This window comes from Sipha flava, unplaced genomic scaffold (assembly GCF_003268045.1).
Source record: "Sipha flava isolate LNK unplaced genomic scaffold, YSA_version1 104_pilon_pilon, whole genome shotgun sequence".
NCBI lineage: Eukaryota > Metazoa > Arthropoda > Insecta > Hemiptera > Aphididae > Sipha > Sipha flava.
The window spans coordinates 854,642-872,112 of NW_020271718.1; the positions used below are offsets into that span (position 1 = coordinate 854,642).

Consider the following 17,471-nt stretch of genomic DNA (forward strand, 5'->3'; position numbering starts at 1 on the left):
GATTATCATATTCTTATCGGAACAAACAATTTCCTACGCGTAACGTACAAACCATTTACTGTTCGTATTGTAGCATTACGATCAAGTGGCAGACGAACGATTTTTTTATTACAATTATTATTATTATTATTATTTTCATCATTATCGTCATCATTATCATATTCTTAATGTAGCCATGTAGACAATTATTATAGTAAACACTGAAACTCATACTAAACTGAATGCATAACTAAATATAATAAACTAATGCATAACTTGTAATAGGCAGTGCTTAACTTGAGGGGGTGGATGCAGGAGGACGGAGAACCCCTACTAATTTTCAGAAATGTTAGTGTCCTCCTATTGTTATTACGTTATAATTATAACGCTTAAAAAGTCTTGGGGACGCTATTTTCTATAAAGTAAACAGAGTCCCCCTTTAATTTTACCAAGTCAAGCAGTGGTTATAGGTATGATTTATACGATTATCCTTTAGGTTGTTAAATTATACCAGGTTATGTAGGTAATATTGTGCATAATGTTATATTTATAAGGTCAGCATATTTGTCACGTACCTACTCTTTTCCATCTTATTTATTAATTTTTATTTACAATACTAAGTATTTGTGTATTTGTGTATTATTATTATAGTGATGTATAGTTATATATTAGTATATCCTTGTTTGTATATATTTATTTATACGTAATAAATTATTGTTTTATATTATTAGTTACTCACTAGGTTATGCCAAATTATTGAAATGTGTATTATTGTAGTAACTTAAATAGAGTATAGGACAACTTAACGTAAATATGTGTCTATCAATTTTTGGCAAAAGAAAGTAGCTGATAAATCATAACATTTCAAGTATAAAAAAATTATAATAAGAACTAATACGTTCAATAATTTTGACTATTTTATCTTAAATGTAGATTATTTTAATAGACGGTATCAATACTGCGTATACTTCTTATCTATACATAATAATTGAAGTATTTCCTTGTCAAATATATTTTCTTTAAATAGGTACATTCATTTACTAGAAAATATCTTAAAAATTTACATACTATTACATATTGGAGTAATAAACTAATAACGTGTTGACATGTTATGTAATTTATCCGTTTATAACCAATACTTTTAAAATCTTTTTATTCTATTTATTTATTATTATTATTTTTTTTGTTTTGTTTAAATACGAACAAATTACTTCAATTCAGTCTTAGGATTAAAGGATTTAAGTGTAAAAAAAATCATTAATGTAATTAATTAAATGCGAGGTGATAAATTAATTAAAAAGTAATTCGACAATACATAAAATTATAGATTTACTATCGTAGTTACCTGTAGAATATTGTTGTATGTTATGGAAATCATAAAAATACATCGATATCGATTTTCAATTGTTTAGAAAATCTAAAACTCTTAACTATTTATTGAATTTTCGTAGATATTTGATAATTTTTATTCGTATCAAATATACACATAATTATAATGCATTATAAAATCTTAATCTTTAGTGTCTGTGTTTTTTTGGACTAAATATTTGATAAATTCTATTTATACCAAACATACATTTATATCTATTAAATATAGGTATTATTATTATTAAAACTAGATACGCACCACGGTTCATTGTGTATATAGTTAGATATTTTTTATCGATTAAATAATAAATAGTTTTTACGGAAATCTGGTAGAAATCAGTAAATTAGATTTTTTTTTTATGATGCGTATATAAATACAGCTGGACTGCAGTGTTATGGTGTTTGTTTTCCATTTGTCTACCTGCTAAGTACGTTTGAATTGCAAAGAAACCACACATTCGTCCATCCGCGTTAAAAACGATTCATCGACGATCACAATACCGTAATACATGGTGCAAACACGGAAAACAATTTTTAGAATCAATGCAATGCAATTTACAATACCGATTAACATATTTAAATATTTAAATGTACATTAAGACCGATCTGCGCTTGAATTCAGTATTATTATATTAACGAAACTTAAAATAGGCGCCCAAATCGGTAACATATTTCAAATGTTTTTCGTTTGAAGCATTTAACTGTTAATATACTTAGTAGATCTGTTATTAAAAATACGTTTCCTCCGGCTAAAGAAAATTGTATCGAATCCAATTGAATATTTAACATTACCTGGATAATTTACTAACGGAAACCTGTACCATTAATATTATGGTTGGGTATATAACAGAGATGGCAAATCCATGGCACGCAAAAAGATTTTGTGGGCCCGCTCTATAAAAAAAAAAAAAGTAATTTTGGCATGCAGTGTTCAAAAAGTTTGCCATCCCTGGTATATAATATAAACTACACCGGTATTAGGTATATAAATATTTTAATACCCATATGGTTATTATCACATGTGGTATAATAGTTTATAAAAAAACATGATATCTCACTATTATTTATCGTAGACAATATTAAATGTATTATTTTGTTTTGTGATCTATTTATTTATAAGATATACAATCTGTAATTCGTGTGATTTTTTAAATGTGTGAAAATAAAAGACAAATAACTAATAAATTATAATTATTATTTTTATTTATTCAAAATTAATAATTTTCCGTCCTTTTATTTCAACAACAACCGCGTGCCATGTGTACGAGGCTGATCGATTCGAGAGTTATTGATGCAAGAATCCATGATAACTGCTGGTGAAGTACAAATAGAAAAAACAATTCAATAACTCTCTGGAATCTATCACGGACATAGCGAAAGAATGTTTGGGGACGAGTCGCTCGTAAGACGTACGTACTACAGTTTTAGAATATACTATCATGTATAAAATTGGAAAATAATATCCATAGTTCTGTTTTCTTTCTATTGCATGTATATTGATATATTATATTATTTATGTAATTAGTGTCGTTTTTGGAATGGTGGGAGGGGAACCAAAGTGGCCAGAATTTACCACCGTCCAATTTTAAAAAATGGCTCGATAGCCCGGTCGTTAACAATATCAAACTGCTGTTTTACATTTAGAAACCCATGGACAAATATATTACATGAATGCAAGACGACATTTTTAAGTTACCAATATTATATATCATCATTAAAATTTCATTTTTGAAATAGTTCAAATATTGTTGAGTGAGCGAGTTTCCACGTGGAGTAAGATCACGACAGATAACGTCAGACAGGCCGCTTTGGGGATAATAATCGAGATTGCAAATGCCATAGTGCACTGAGGTCGTGTGTTTTACAACATTTAGTGGGTATCGTAGCGATGAAACACTGTTGCGTTACCTATGTATTATTACTACCACCTGGCCGTTTCAATTTTCGTGTTATGAGCTGGCTTAGCTTCGGACTAATAAAAACAGGCGAAATCAACTGAAGTTTGTTTACTTGTTACCAGTGGTACGCCCGTCTGACTGACGGATAATACATGCCGATGGCCCAAAATTTGCTGGAAATTAAATATTACACGGACGCCCGCCATCATTCCAAAACGATCTAGATTTTTTCAGATCAAATTTGGCCGTATACGAATTTCAGTAAGCACACATTCATCACGTTTTTTATCATAATAACCGTTCGGCGACAGTGGAAACAACTCTGTAAATCAATGCAGCCGATCCCCCGACTACATGGCAGCCACTCATGAATACATAGCCATCGCACACGGTAGGTACACACTATTTTGACTGTTTCATGCCGCCCACGCCTAGAATAATTAAACGTGCCTTAGGTTTTTGGCCACACGCGACACGGTATCTCTTTTCAGGAACGATTCTCGTGACGGCAGGACTAACCGACTGTTCGGATAACACGGATCATGTGTTGAATATTAAAACCATACATATTGTACTCCCGTCATCGAGCCAAAACGAAAACGTAAAAAATATTAAATATATAGCTCTTAAGTTATTTATTAATGTAGCATAGTATATACTATATATTATATTATAATATAGTATTTTTTTTCCTTTAAACTCCCCTAAAAGTAAATGATCGCACCACCTATGAAAAAAATGAATTAAATAAGACATCGGTTTCAATAATAACTGGGCCTTTTCAATATTTAATTGTTTGAATTATTTTATTTGTACGAAAAAGTGATCTAAAAATAAATGTATCTATGAAATTTTTATTCTATGCCTTCCTCGTTTAGTGATCGTGTCGTATTGTTTGGGAACGGATAGTGGCCGATCTAAATATATTGGTATAAAATAATAAAAGGAGGTAGGAAGTCAATCTCACAGACAAAAGAATGGGTACTGAGTTAATAATGTCATATCTTCAAACACAATTCGTGTATAAAACTTGATTGTCTTAATACTCTTTACTATCCGAAGGTGGGTTCTAAAACTCAAGAGGTAGACACCTAGGTGAAGTCTGTCTTCTGAAACAATTAGTAATTAAGGTAAACAATAGAACTAAAATGCAGAGTAATATAATAATATATAATTATTATTAGGTGACGCCAATATCCATTTTACCGTAGTTATCATTTATTATTATTTACCATTGGGTAACTATATGAAAAAATGAATGTTTTACATTTTTTTGTGTACTAATTTTCACATTGAATTAATTAATAATACCAATAACTATTCAGAACAAAATATCTTGTCAATTTTGTACGCAAGGCATTTTTTATACACATTCTTAATTTAAAAATTAACAAATGGGTTGCAAACTTTTTATCGTGAACTCCCGTGTATTACCAAACTATATTTGATTATGCATTGATATATTTATGATGAAACTAAAAAAAAAATTAGCAAATAATATGATCAAGCTTACAACCATAGACTGATTTTGCTAAATTATTTGTAATAATATGCGCCTAAACATTCATATAATTTTTAAAATTGAATGTATAATTAAATAATTATTATGTTCGATAGCCATTAAATATAATAATAAGTCGTAAGTATTAAAGATAAGATATTACACACACACGTACACACATCATAGTTTTATAGTTAGAGAAGACACGTTCTTGTTGTCCTTTTGTATAAACAGTCAAAGGCGAATGTAAAAGACTACGCAAATCGTCTATGCAGAAAGACATAATTAGTTGAAAAATGTTCTGTAAAAATTTAAAATACGTGTATTTTAAAGTACGAATTGGTTACCTTATCTCATTCCTCAAACATCAACCACGGTTTTCAACAGGCAGGTCAATACAATCATCGGAAAGGTAATATTAAATATTTATAATATAGTAAGTAATGATTTAAAAAACATAATAGTATTACACACATAAATATAAAAACAATAATTTTTAAATCATTGCATTTTGTATAATTCAAAGATTTCAACAATCATCATTAATTTATATTGTTTATCTCTCTCAAAGAATATTTTAAATTGAAATGCGTTGCTGATATAAACAATAATTTACAAAATGAACATGGCAATCATATAAAAGAAATTTGTTAAGATAATGAAGTTTGCGTGTACATATTCCATACACGAAAAAAGACAAAATCCATCAGATTAATTTTCAACTTATTTGGAAAAATGTTGATAACTTAATTTTTTTTTTTTGTAGCAGTTTAAAAACCATTCGTTAATACAAATCTGTACTAACACAGTCAATTATTGTTTTTTGACTTTAATCTTTTAAAATTAAATTAAATACAATATTTGCTGAGAAATTAATCACATATTAATTTTGAAACAGGAAAATACACACTATTTTACCAACCTTAAATCAAGTTGAAGTAAAATAATAATATTATGTTACAAACTTTTAACTGGTATGAAAACTGTATCATAATTTCACAAAATGTACACTAAAATAATACATTTTTATATATATCTAAAAATATTTTTTCTCTTCTAATTAATTTCTTTAACACTATACAAATGTTTAAAAACTAGTACGAAAATAATGTTATGAATTTTGATATGTGAACTGCATACATTAACTTTAAACTTAGGATCAGAATTACATTCCACTTTTTTTTTACCTTTTTTTTTTTTAGAATAAATTATAAGGTTTTAAATAGTAATAAAACAATTCTAATAAATACGAAATTATACAAATATATATTTCGTTTTTCTTCCATTTTACTCAGGCACACATTGCTTGTCTAAAATATAGTATTATTCAATATTTTTTTGTTGTATTCAACACATTTATGTTTCATAAAAAAATCAATTTTTGTGATAATTAAATATATAAAAAAAAAAAAAAAAAAAAATAATAAATAGGAAAAAATTATCATGCAAAATACTTTAAAGATGTAAGATTTACAGATCAAGATCAAGCAAGATAACCAATGACCCAGGTCTTGATTGGGTTTTAATAGAAGAGTTAATACATATCAAAAGATGTAGGCAATCAAAAAACCAAATTGATTATTGTAGAACTTATACAAGTCATAACCGTGGCGAGTGGAACAAATAAAACGTTCAAGATTAGATACATGAAAAACACAAATGCGTAAGAGAAAATTAAAACAAGATTCTATGATAAATATACTGTTCGCAGATTAATCTGATGTTTAAGCGTGGCTACTTTCATCCAGTTCCAAAGTTTCACCTCCAAAATTCTAAAAAAAATATTAATAAATTAGTTCATGAAATAAACATAAAAACCTAATTAAAATAATTTACATAAACAGTAAAATAATTATTTATTGTTTAAAAAATTATAATATAAAGGTCAACATGATATAAATAATTTATACTTCAATAGTTAATTTCATTAAACAAAATTAATGATTAAGTAAATAACCATATAACCATATGGTTATAATGTTATATGAAGGCACTAAATATTATTAACAATTATCTTTTATATAACCAACCTTTTGTTTGGATTCATTGTCACTTTGGCTATTGGCTCTTGGAGGACCATCACTTCTTGCACGTGAACGATTATTGCGGCGACGGTAACGAGGACGGGGTCTGTTAGCTCCATTTTCGTCACTTTGGTTGTTATATTCATTTTCCTATAAATAAATAATATAAAAATCAACCAATAATATAAATATTTTTTTTTTTTTTTTAATTACATTTTTATCTGTTAAATGTTTAAATAACATTTTATTAAAAATATAAAAAAATTTCATCTCAGGTAAAATAAATTTTAAATATAAAACAATTTTTTTTTACATTATCCTACATTTGGTTTTAGCATTAAAAATATATATAAATTTGTACCTGATTTTCATCTTGATATGGTCTTCGGGGTGGACCACCAGTACCACCACGGCTACCTCTATATCCACCACCACGCCTATAGAAACGCCTGGGAGCACCCATACCACGACCTCTACCTCTACCACCAGGAGGAGAACTATCATATCCATAGTTATCTCCACCCTAAAATCAAAAAATGTTTTATTATTTATTTAAAACATAACTATAAATTAAAATATTAACAATTATATGAATTATAACAACAAAGCTTACATTGTATTCACCACCTTCTCCTCTATTTGGAGGTGGACCTCTTCGGTTTCCACGATAGCTGTTATACCAATTTTGTTGACGTGGTTGGCGGAACCGTCTTTGCTGATCTCCTACTTCATTTTCTGCATCTTCTTTTTCGCCTAATATCATAATATAATTTAATATTGAAAACAGTAAAAATTGAATTGTAATACATACCACCAGCACTACCATCTCTTGGAGGTTGGCCACCATTCCTACCACGAGTGTTAGGACGACGTCCATAAAACCATTGGCGATAATTACTTCTTCTTCTTTCAGCAGCATAAGGAGATCCCTTGACAGCTTCTCCTTCTGGTCCAGTAACATTAGCAGCTTCATGACCTTTTTCACCTTCAACAACATCAAATTCAACTGTTTCTCCATCACCAACACTTCTTACTATTTTTTTCGGGTTGTTTTTGATTATAGCAGACTGAAAATTTTTGAAAATTTAAAAAGCTAAAAAAAATATGTATCATACTTAAAATTTTAATTTTATTTATAATGTAATTTACTTAATCTAATTAATCTAATCTACTAGAGTAGTTTCTAATTCAATATACTTCAAAATATAATTTAATACAATTTAAAAAAAAAAAATGTTAATTTATTAAAATATAAATAATTATGGTATTAAAACATAATGCAGTTTAATCTATGGAACATGCAAGTGTATTTATAGGTAATGAAAAATAATACATTTCATAAATTGCATACGTTTTATTTGCTTAAATAAACTCATAGAATTTAAAAAGGTCAATTAAAAAAATATTATACTTAAAAGAAAATAACAGTGGAATGTAGCAATTTTCAATTACTTAATATTCAGTTCCAAAATAAATAGATGTTACATTCAATAGTATTTTGAACAAAAATAATAATAGTTAAAATAATTTTTACAGATTATAATTATGATTAATTGATTTACCTGGTGAACAAATATATCTTCTTTTGTATCATTACTAAAAAAAAAAATAACAAAAAATGAATAAATAATAATATGTATTATGTACAATCGGTATTTTAATAAATGTAGTAGAGTTTATATTTATGATTAAATTTAATTTATTTTCACTAATTTGTAAAACAATAAATAAAAACATATCTGTTAAGAATTTGTCACCATAGACAGAAAAATATAATTAGTTAAAGTGTTGTACTAATTGAATACCTTGTATGATATTATATTATTTAGGTAAACAATTAAAAAAATAATTAACAATTATGAATTAAAAACGTACACACCTAACAATAATAAATTTGACAGTTCATTATTAATTCAATGAAAACGAACATAAGAAATCAGAACTCACCGGTTGATAAAGCCATAGCCGCTTTTGACGTTGAACCATTTGACTACACCAGTTACCTTCACAGCTGAAACGGTAAAAATAAAATTTAAATAAATAAAAAACTCGCAATTGATTACATCTCAACGGTGGCCGGAAACGCGAGGTTAATAGCAAAGAACCACTGATTAAATAATATGTAGTACATAATTTATTTAGTCTCCGTATACGGTTATATCATACAACATCATGTCTACATAACAAACGTTCGCGACTTCATACTATTCAACGAGGCGGCCACGCGTTTCGGAGGTTCATCATCGTGCGCGCGTGTCGAATCGTGTATTACCATTAACAATAACAATAACAACAACAATGAAAGCGAGATCGTGATCAATGCAACATATCAGAGTCAGGTCTTATCCGTCGATCGATATCCATTTGTTCCGGTTTCTATAGAATTGTTCAGCAAAAGAACCGATGACGGTCACAGGAGTTTCGGATACGACGCGTACGGCACATGCGACATGATAAAACGATGATAAAATGGCAATTGAGTGGCGCAATCAAAACAAACGGAACGTTAAACACCGTCGGCGGCGGCAAGGCTATCACCGGCGATGTTTACAATGATATCTGACGATCGGTCGCCGTCACTGCATTGAAAGTGACGGCGCGCGTGTAATTCCAGGGCCACAGTGACGACGAAGCGTCGTCTGGCGTGCGTGGACGATGGTGTGCGTACTTGTCGGAAGACGCGGAAGCGAGAAAAGCTTCCAATAAGATGATGGGAAAAAAATCGCATCGCCGTCACCAGGGCTGCGTGGGTAGAAAAAAGTCGTTGAGCTTTTGCCCCGGACGGGATACGCTACACAAAAGCACGTGAAGCGATCAATGGCGACGCGCGGACCGTGTCGTGCGTGGGATGAACCCCCCGAGCGCGCGCGGACCGTCGAGGCATGTGCGTAACACAACTTACATATGACCGGCTTTTGCGTCACGGGCTTTTGCTGCCGTTCAGGCCTCCTTTCGCCGACTTGTTCCGCCATTTGGTTGTTAGGACGGTGGCCGTGCTTTGATGTTAAAGATGGAAAAAAATAACCCCAACGCTAGCTCCTGCCTGATGTTCACCTTCTCTGTAGTTGTACTCCACTGGCTGATCCGCGGCCGCCGTCGACGGTACCGGGCGCCGCCGACAACGCACGACGCGCAGCGCGCCGCGGAACAAGGTACGGCGGCCCGTTGAACAAGCGCGCGCCGTCCGACCGCCGGTGACGTCACGCGACCGGTGCAAGCGCGAGTTGCGCGTGGTCACCATTACAACGCCGGTCGTCACGTAGAGCGTCGCCGTTGCGTTCGCGATCCAATCGCGCGCGGCTATGCGTGCCGCCGCCGTTTGATCCGCGGAGCGCTGGCGTGCGACCGCTACGGCCGTACCTTGTCGTCTGACACCACGGTGGCGGTGCGATAGACGAGCGGACGGCGGGCGCAAATGTTTTTTTTTTTTCGAGCCTAAACAAGATGGTCGCCGGTCGTCGCCAACGGATACATGGAAGAAACGAGTTTGTTTATTGTTATACGATATGAACCATTATTGTAATGCGCACTGGGGTACCGTAGATTACGCAATTGCAGCAATACCGAAGGACGGCTATGTAATAATAGAGATCCGTAATTGAACTACTGCTCTTACCCTTCGGACACAATGTTCCCGGGACAGGTAGTCAGTGGTGCCGATATTTTCAGGTATCAAATAATATTTACATGGACGGCAGTCCATTGGGTCAGCGAGTCATTGAAAATACAGTTAATAATTTACTGGATTATATTTACTATTTGATAGATTAAAATTCGTTTCATAGTTTTCGTATAAGCAAATATTATGTAGAAATAAACCAATAGTTTATACATAGAAATAAATAAATGCTTAGCATAGAGTAGCGTTTCTTAAACTTTTTTATCCGTATAACCCTTTCTGATGTCCAAATTTATCTTGGAACCCCTACTTTTTTTTTAGCTTTTTAGAGTTTTTTTTAAGATTATTTGTAAATAAACTATAAACATATAATGATATTATGTTAAAGGTATTTAATTCAAAAAATATGTTAAAATAAAAATAATAATAATTGTATACATATATATATTATAATACTTAAATAATAATTACTTTAATTAGACTAAATATAAATTTAGACTATTCCATAATATGGCTTATACATTGTTATTTAATTTACAAAGATTTTTTTTTTTCTATAATGTAAACAGTTTTTCACCATTACTAATCTTTAGTTGGAAATTTTAAAATAATTTTCTTAAAAGCTTCGTGGAACCCTGAAGTGATTTTTGCGGAACCCCAGGGTTTCGCGGAACACAGTTTAAGAAACACTGGCATAGAGTATTATTTTATATTTATAAATTACGAACGTTTTCGATTTAAAAATTTATCGTCAGGTATCGTGACTGAATATGAACATTAAGGAAGGAGAAATTAAAGATAAAGAAGACTCTGAGAAAAATTGATTGTCTTACTTAGATATAGATAATTAATTTAAATAGGAGAGTTTATTTAAAATTAATCATAATAATAATAAACATAGGTTTATTGCTACAAAAATAAAATTTATTTTATTATAATCCTGGTGACGAATCCAGGGGGGGGGTTAAACCCCACCATAAAATCAGGAAAAGTATATATTAAAAATCAATAATTTTATGACTTCAGAACATTTTTTTTTTTATAAGAATGAGGAAAAGTATATAATTTATATTTTTATTCATACAAGATAATAGTAGTCTTAGATTTAAATTAATGTACTATATTACTTAATATTATCTTAATTCATTATCAGTCATAGACTGCAACATTATAAAAAATATCTTAAGGGAAAACATTTTTAAAACCCTCTCTAAAAGAAAATCCTGGATCCCTGGATCCACCACTGGAATAAGTTACAAAAATTGCAAGCTTATTCTGTAAGTAAGTTTGTTTGCGGATGAGATCAAGTCAACTCTGGACTATGAAACTTGGTTTAACTACCAAAATTGATTAAAAATATAGGAGAAAAATAATTAGTGGTTAAAATAAGTGATTGCCATTTAAGAAAAATAATTGTACCGCGCATGCGCTTGTCTATTTAAGTTAAAATAATTAAAAACTAGTAAAAACACACATTTCTATGTCATAAAAACCAACATAAAAGTAGAATTCGAATTGCAGGTCTATACGCAAAGATTGAATGTTCTCTGTTAGCATTTACACACTGTATATTGAGAAATAAAGTATTTAAAATAAATGTAAGTTAAAAAATTAATTACGAAAAATGATTAAGTTAGATGATTTTTTATATGATTTAGTTATTTTACAAAATTTTTATAGAGATTAAAATTAGCAAAGAAAAAACATTTATGTTATATTTACGCAATAAGATGCCTTAATAGGGCTTTGATTACCAAAATTAGAATTATTCAAAAGAATATTAAGATTGCTAAGTGTGTAATAGTTGATGATCTTCAATATTAGTTTTAATTTTGTACATATTGATGGGAGAGTTAATGAGATCGCGTAGATTCAAGACGAAAAAAAAATGAAAGCATAAAAACAGTCATACCTTTAATAAAATAAATAGAAATTACATACTGGAGAAGGACGAACACGTCGCACGGGCCATCAATAACATACTACGTTTTTTCCTCTGTAGCGCAATAATATATATATAGGTCTATCTTAGTTCCAGAATATTCGCGAGCTATCGATACGCGTTATCGCATGGAGATGGACCCACCGCGTAACAATAGTCACGTACATTCTAGACCTTTTTTCGTACCTAAAGTATCGAATATAGTAAATAAAGTATATCAATATATAATAAAATATGACGTTTATATAAAAAATTGAGATCTTAATACATTAAATTTGAAGAATATAATCGTGGTTTATTCAAAATAATTATTATTAAAAAATTTATGATTAAAATTAGTCATAATTTATAATACTCCAGCGTAGAGAAAGTGGCGCTCCTATCGCCCAATGTACTTGAAGCATTGCTGTAGCCATTCTCTCCTAAGTTTAAATGGTTGGGAGGGTCTAACTGGTTCTCCAAGTTGGGGATTAAGCGACGGGTCAACGACCTATCCTTGTAAAAAAATAATGTTAAGAAACCAAAAACCACTATGCCTCGAAAATCGATTGATAATTTGGATAACAGACTTGGAAATCTGACTGGAAATGCTGGAATTTTGAGATTTGGAACATGGAACATTAGAACCTTGTATAAACCAGGTTCTTTACAATGCGTATTAAAGGTAATTAACCGATACAATGTTGATATAGTGGGATTGCAGAAGATTAGATGGCCAGGATCGGGCAATCTCAAATCCAAAAATATGACTGTTCTTTAGTGGAAAGAGCAATGGAAAACACGAGAATGGGTTTGGTTTTATAATTAAGGCATCCTTGTCGAGATTAGTAAAGAAATTTGAACCCATCAACGACCGAATATGCTACATAATATTAACTGGGAAAATATTTGATTCAGTGATCATCAATTGTTATGCTCTAACGGAAACGGCAGATTGTGAACTAAAGGATCAATTTTACGATGACCTTGATAGAGTACTTGACAATATCCATAAAGAATACATAAAAATAGTAGTAGAAGATTTTAATACTCAAGTAGGGCGAGAGAATATCTTCATACCAATTGTGGGCAAAAAAATTTTACACAAAGAAAGCAATAATAATGGTATGAGATTAATTAGTCTATGCACAGATAAAGGGCTGGTAATAAGCAGTACGCAGTTCCAACGAAAGGATATATATAAACATACTTGGATAGCCTCAGATGGCCAATAAAAAAAGCCAGATAAATCATGTGGTGATCGATAAAAGATTTAAATCCCGTATAAATTCTGTAAGAAGCTATAGAGGAGCGGATGGCGACACTGATCACTACATGGTTATTAGTTTTTTAAAAATGAAACTGTCAAAACAATAGAATCAGAACCGAGAAGGAATAAAGAAAAACGCCCGGTTAGATATGGACAAAATAAAAAACTAAGTCTCCTAACCGGGACTTTTTTATATAAATTTATTTTTAATAGTTTAAAATTACAAAACTGTATCTCCTTCAAAATACTCTCCTTGGGTATCAATACACTTTTCCCAGTGCCGCTTCCACTGCAGAAATGCTCTCTGGAAGTCTTCTTCCGGAATGCTCTTCAGTTCCTCCAGCGATTTTTTTTTATGGCTTCAAAATCTTCAAACCTTTCTCCTTTCATGGGCCTTTTCATTTTTGAGAACAGAAATATGTCTGCTGGGCCAGATCTGGTGAATAGGGAGGCTGGAAAATTACAGTCATCGCATTTTTGGTGCAAAAATTTTGAATGACGAGCGAAGAATGCACAGGGACGTTGTCGTGGTGCAGCACCTATTTCCCGCTTGCCCACATTTCTGGTTTCTTCTTTCTCACAGCTTCACATAAATTTCTCGAGGTTTCAAGGTAACGAAAACGATTAATTGTCTCACCTCTAGGAAAGAATTCGTGGTAGACAGTCAAAGAAAACTGTAAGCATGATTTCATTTGAGGAGCTTTTTTCGGTCGTGGAGAGGTGCGAGTCTTCCATTATGATAATTGGATCTTTGTTTCCACGTCGTACCTATACACCCATGTTTCATCGCCAGTAATTATGGTTCTTAAAAAGTTTTCATCGTCATTTGCCGTTTAAAAAATTTCTTCAGAAACTTGAACTCTTCATTGTTTTTGATCCTCGGAACAAACTTTGCTGCCACTCGACGCATATGCACGTTTTCTATTAAAATTCCTTGGCATGAACCAAATGAAATGTTGCATTCTTCTGTCATTTCATGAATGATTAGACGTCGATTCGAACGCACGAGGTAATTCACTTAGGAAACATGCACGTTGTCAGTCGAAACTGTTGGGCGTCCTGAACGAAGATCGTCTACGATTGATGTCCGGCTTTCTTTGAACCTTTTAAGCCATTCGTGACACTTTGAACGACTCAAACATTCATCCTCAAAAGCTTTTTGTAACATCTGAAAAGTTTCAGTAAATGTTTTCCCCAATTTAACACAAAATTTGATGCAAACGCTCTTCTTTCCCCTCCATCACGAACAAAACTACGAAATAAACACGAGAAAGTCGATTTACGAAAACAACTGTCATTCCACTTTAAAACGTCTTATCAACTATCTGAAAAAACAGCTGTGCTCGGGAGAACTTCCTTTACACAGTGCTACCAACCGCATTTTTCTATGACGCCATGTTGGCACGTTATTCAAAAAGTCCCGTAACTTTTTGATCAGACCTATAGGTTATATCAAAATTTTCAAAAGAAGAATGATTTTTTTTGTAAATTTCTTAGTTATATTATTTATATATTTAATTAAATTATTATTTGTTTTAAAAGCGATTTTTACATAACATTTTTTCAATATGTAATAGTTATATAAACTCGAAATCGATCATACTTTACAAATATAATAATACTCCAGGCTAAGAATTTATTTATTTTATATATATAATAGACTGTTTATTAATTTATATAGTAATTTATGATTATTAACTAAATTTTTATTTTTATTTTTATTTAATTTTTTATTATATTATTAAATTGGCTTTTAATGCAGTCTAAATGCAGACTATGGTATCTCATAATTAAAATAAATATAATATAAATATTATAACAATAAATAATATAACAATTATAATTATTTAATAGGTAATGTAACTAAAGTTATATAATTATTACGACGAAAAAATATGGTTGTTTGTAATAATAATGATTGCTATACTTTATATCATCGTTACTGCAATTTTTAGTGTTTGATTTAATTATAAATTATATTCAAAACATTAATTACTTATAACAATAGTTAAAATGACTCAATATTAGTATATTGCGTAATACACATCGCGTATACTACAATTTATTATAAAACAGTAGTTTAAAAAAAAGTGATTTTCAATTTATCGAATTAAATTATTACTGGACATGAGCGTAGTTCCAAGATATTGGTACCTACAATTTCATAAACTTTTATAATTTTGTCAGTTTAAAATTGACTAAACTATTAACAGGTGAGGATCATTATTTGGGTTCGCACACAAATTGTAGGAAATATGCATGAAAATATGCACTAAAAATAATCAAAATATACGCAAAAACATGCAAATGAATATTCTTTTAATGACAATTAAAATATTTGATTTATTCATTTAAATTTAGAAAAAAAATTTTAATTAGTAGTTTTTACTACAATAACAATAGTGTTATAAACATATTATTGTGTATGTTCAATTTAATTTTCTTCATCTTCTCCTACAATGAAAAGTACAAACTGAATACTAATTTTCCTTTTAGATTATGTAGGTAAACGATATACGGTAACCGATAGAATACGCAGGAACAATTATGTATTTTCCTTGTTACCCTATCCTGATTCATTCTATAATTAGGTATATTTAGTGATGATCAAAACAAAACTTTCAAAATTTTGGTCTTGGGTATACGTCTTAATCTTGGTCTTAGTCTTGCGCAAGACTCTTGCAAAACACTTCTTATTTTCACAAAATATAAAAAAAAAAAATCTAAATATCTATCCGTTATAGATGTTTAGGTTTTTTGCTATGACTTCTAAGATGAAAATTAAGTCCAATATATTATATAGTGTATTAATAATATAAAACAATCAAACAATTTAATTTTTATTATAGGTACTCGTTTAATACTTTGCATTTTAAAATATTATATTTATATTATTTTACTTGTATTTATATTTTATGAATCAATTTACCAGCATAATTTACTTTGTAAGTTCCTATTACGTTTATAATAAATATAAATATTATAGACTACAAGTTTACGACAGTAATGAAATGATATGCTGCATAAGCAGGTGCGTACACAAGTGATGTTTTAGGGGTTCAAATCCCTCTCGAAATTCAGGAAAATGATATTTAATATGTTTTTATATAGTAAAATTGATATATAGATTATATTATTATGAAAATGTACAACCTTAAACCCCCCCCCAAAAAATATTTTTTTGTGTACGCGCCTGTGAATAAGACGCTAGTTTAAATACACAATGTCTAGTATGAAAAAATCACACAAGCTACGAAAAAAAATTAAAACGTACTTTCAATCAAAATGATATCTACCGTAATCCGTAATGACTTCCAGCAATTATTAGTATATTCGATTCAAAGTAGAGGTGTATTATGGACATAAGTCATAAATTATTCTATGAGCAAGACTACTTTCGACTTTTTCATCGATTTTGTGGAAAAAAAAAATAATTTTTCAATGATTGCTAAGTATGAAACAATTATATTATGTTATTATGTAATATGAGTTCCAATTATTTCTAATAATTTTTTCAATAATTCGTCATTTCCTCGAATTCTGAACAAAAATTTAATAACAATAAAAATAATTTCTTATTAATTTCGTTATAAATTATTAGTTAATGAAATCTAGATAACTAATGTATTTTCGGGGAAAAAAAAATTTGCAAGACTGCACGTTGAATCTTAGTTTGGTCTTGTTCTTGCAAGCCTAATCTTGGTCTTAGTCTCGTTAGACCAGTACCGTTTTGGTCTTAGTCTTGGTCTTGCAGCAAAAGTCTTGGGAGACCGCAAAACCTAGACCAATTTTGATCATCATTAGGTATATTGACCAATGCACGAAAGTAAAAAGAAATAATGTTAACCTTTAAAATATATCTGCTTAACATCAAACGAAAACTGCGTAAAT

General features: G+C 30.4%; 2 protein-coding genes across 2 annotated transcripts; one reads left to right on the plus strand and one right to left on the minus strand.

Annotated features, from left to right (window-relative positions):
- Positions 1-6,229: 6,229 nt before the first annotated feature.
- LOC112683689 (Y-box factor homolog) lies at positions 6,230-9,892 on the minus strand. Its single transcript, XM_025554832.1, has 8 exons — positions 9,673-9,892; positions 8,718-8,781; positions 8,333-8,366; positions 7,582-7,837; positions 7,384-7,523; positions 7,132-7,293; positions 6,777-6,920; positions 6,230-6,518 (listed from the first exon to the last, which is right to left on the minus strand). Exons 1-8 carry the CDS (start codon positions 9,740-9,742, stop codon positions 6,471-6,473), a joined length of 918 nt encoding a protein of 305 aa, XP_025410617.1. The 5' UTR covers positions 9,743-9,892; the 3' UTR covers positions 6,230-6,470.
- A 2,971-nt stretch (positions 9,893-12,863) lies between these two features.
- On the plus strand, positions 12,864-13,545 carry LOC112683801 (craniofacial development protein 2-like). The gene is made up of 2 exons (XM_025554970.1): positions 12,864-12,995; positions 13,141-13,545. Exons 1-2 carry the CDS (start codon positions 12,864-12,866, stop codon positions 13,543-13,545), a joined length of 537 nt encoding a protein of 178 aa, XP_025410755.1.
- Positions 13,546-17,471: the final 3,926 nt, after the last annotated feature.

Bases quoted from the DNA above. Each gene is read 5' to 3' on its own strand.
- LOC112683689 (XM_025554832.1), bottom strand. From the start codon at position 9,742: ATGGCGGAACAAGTCGGCGAAAGGAGGCCTGAACGGCAGCAAAAGCCC. The intron at 7,524-7,581 runs GTATGTATTACA...TTATGATATTAG, and splicing joins AAGAGATGGTAGTGCTGGTG to GCGAAAAAGAAGATGCAGAA. The intron at 6,519-6,776 runs GTTGGTTATATA...TATTTTTTTTAG, and splicing joins ACAATGAATCCAAACAAAAG to AATTTTGGAGGTGAAACTTT.
- LOC112683801 (XM_025554970.1), top strand. From the start codon at position 12,864: ATGCCTCGAAAATCGATTGATAATTTGGATAACAGACTTGGAAATCTG. The intron at 12,996-13,140 runs GTAATTAACCGA...TTTATAATTAAG, and splicing joins CTTTACAATGCGTATTAAAG to GCATCCTTGTCGAGATTAGT.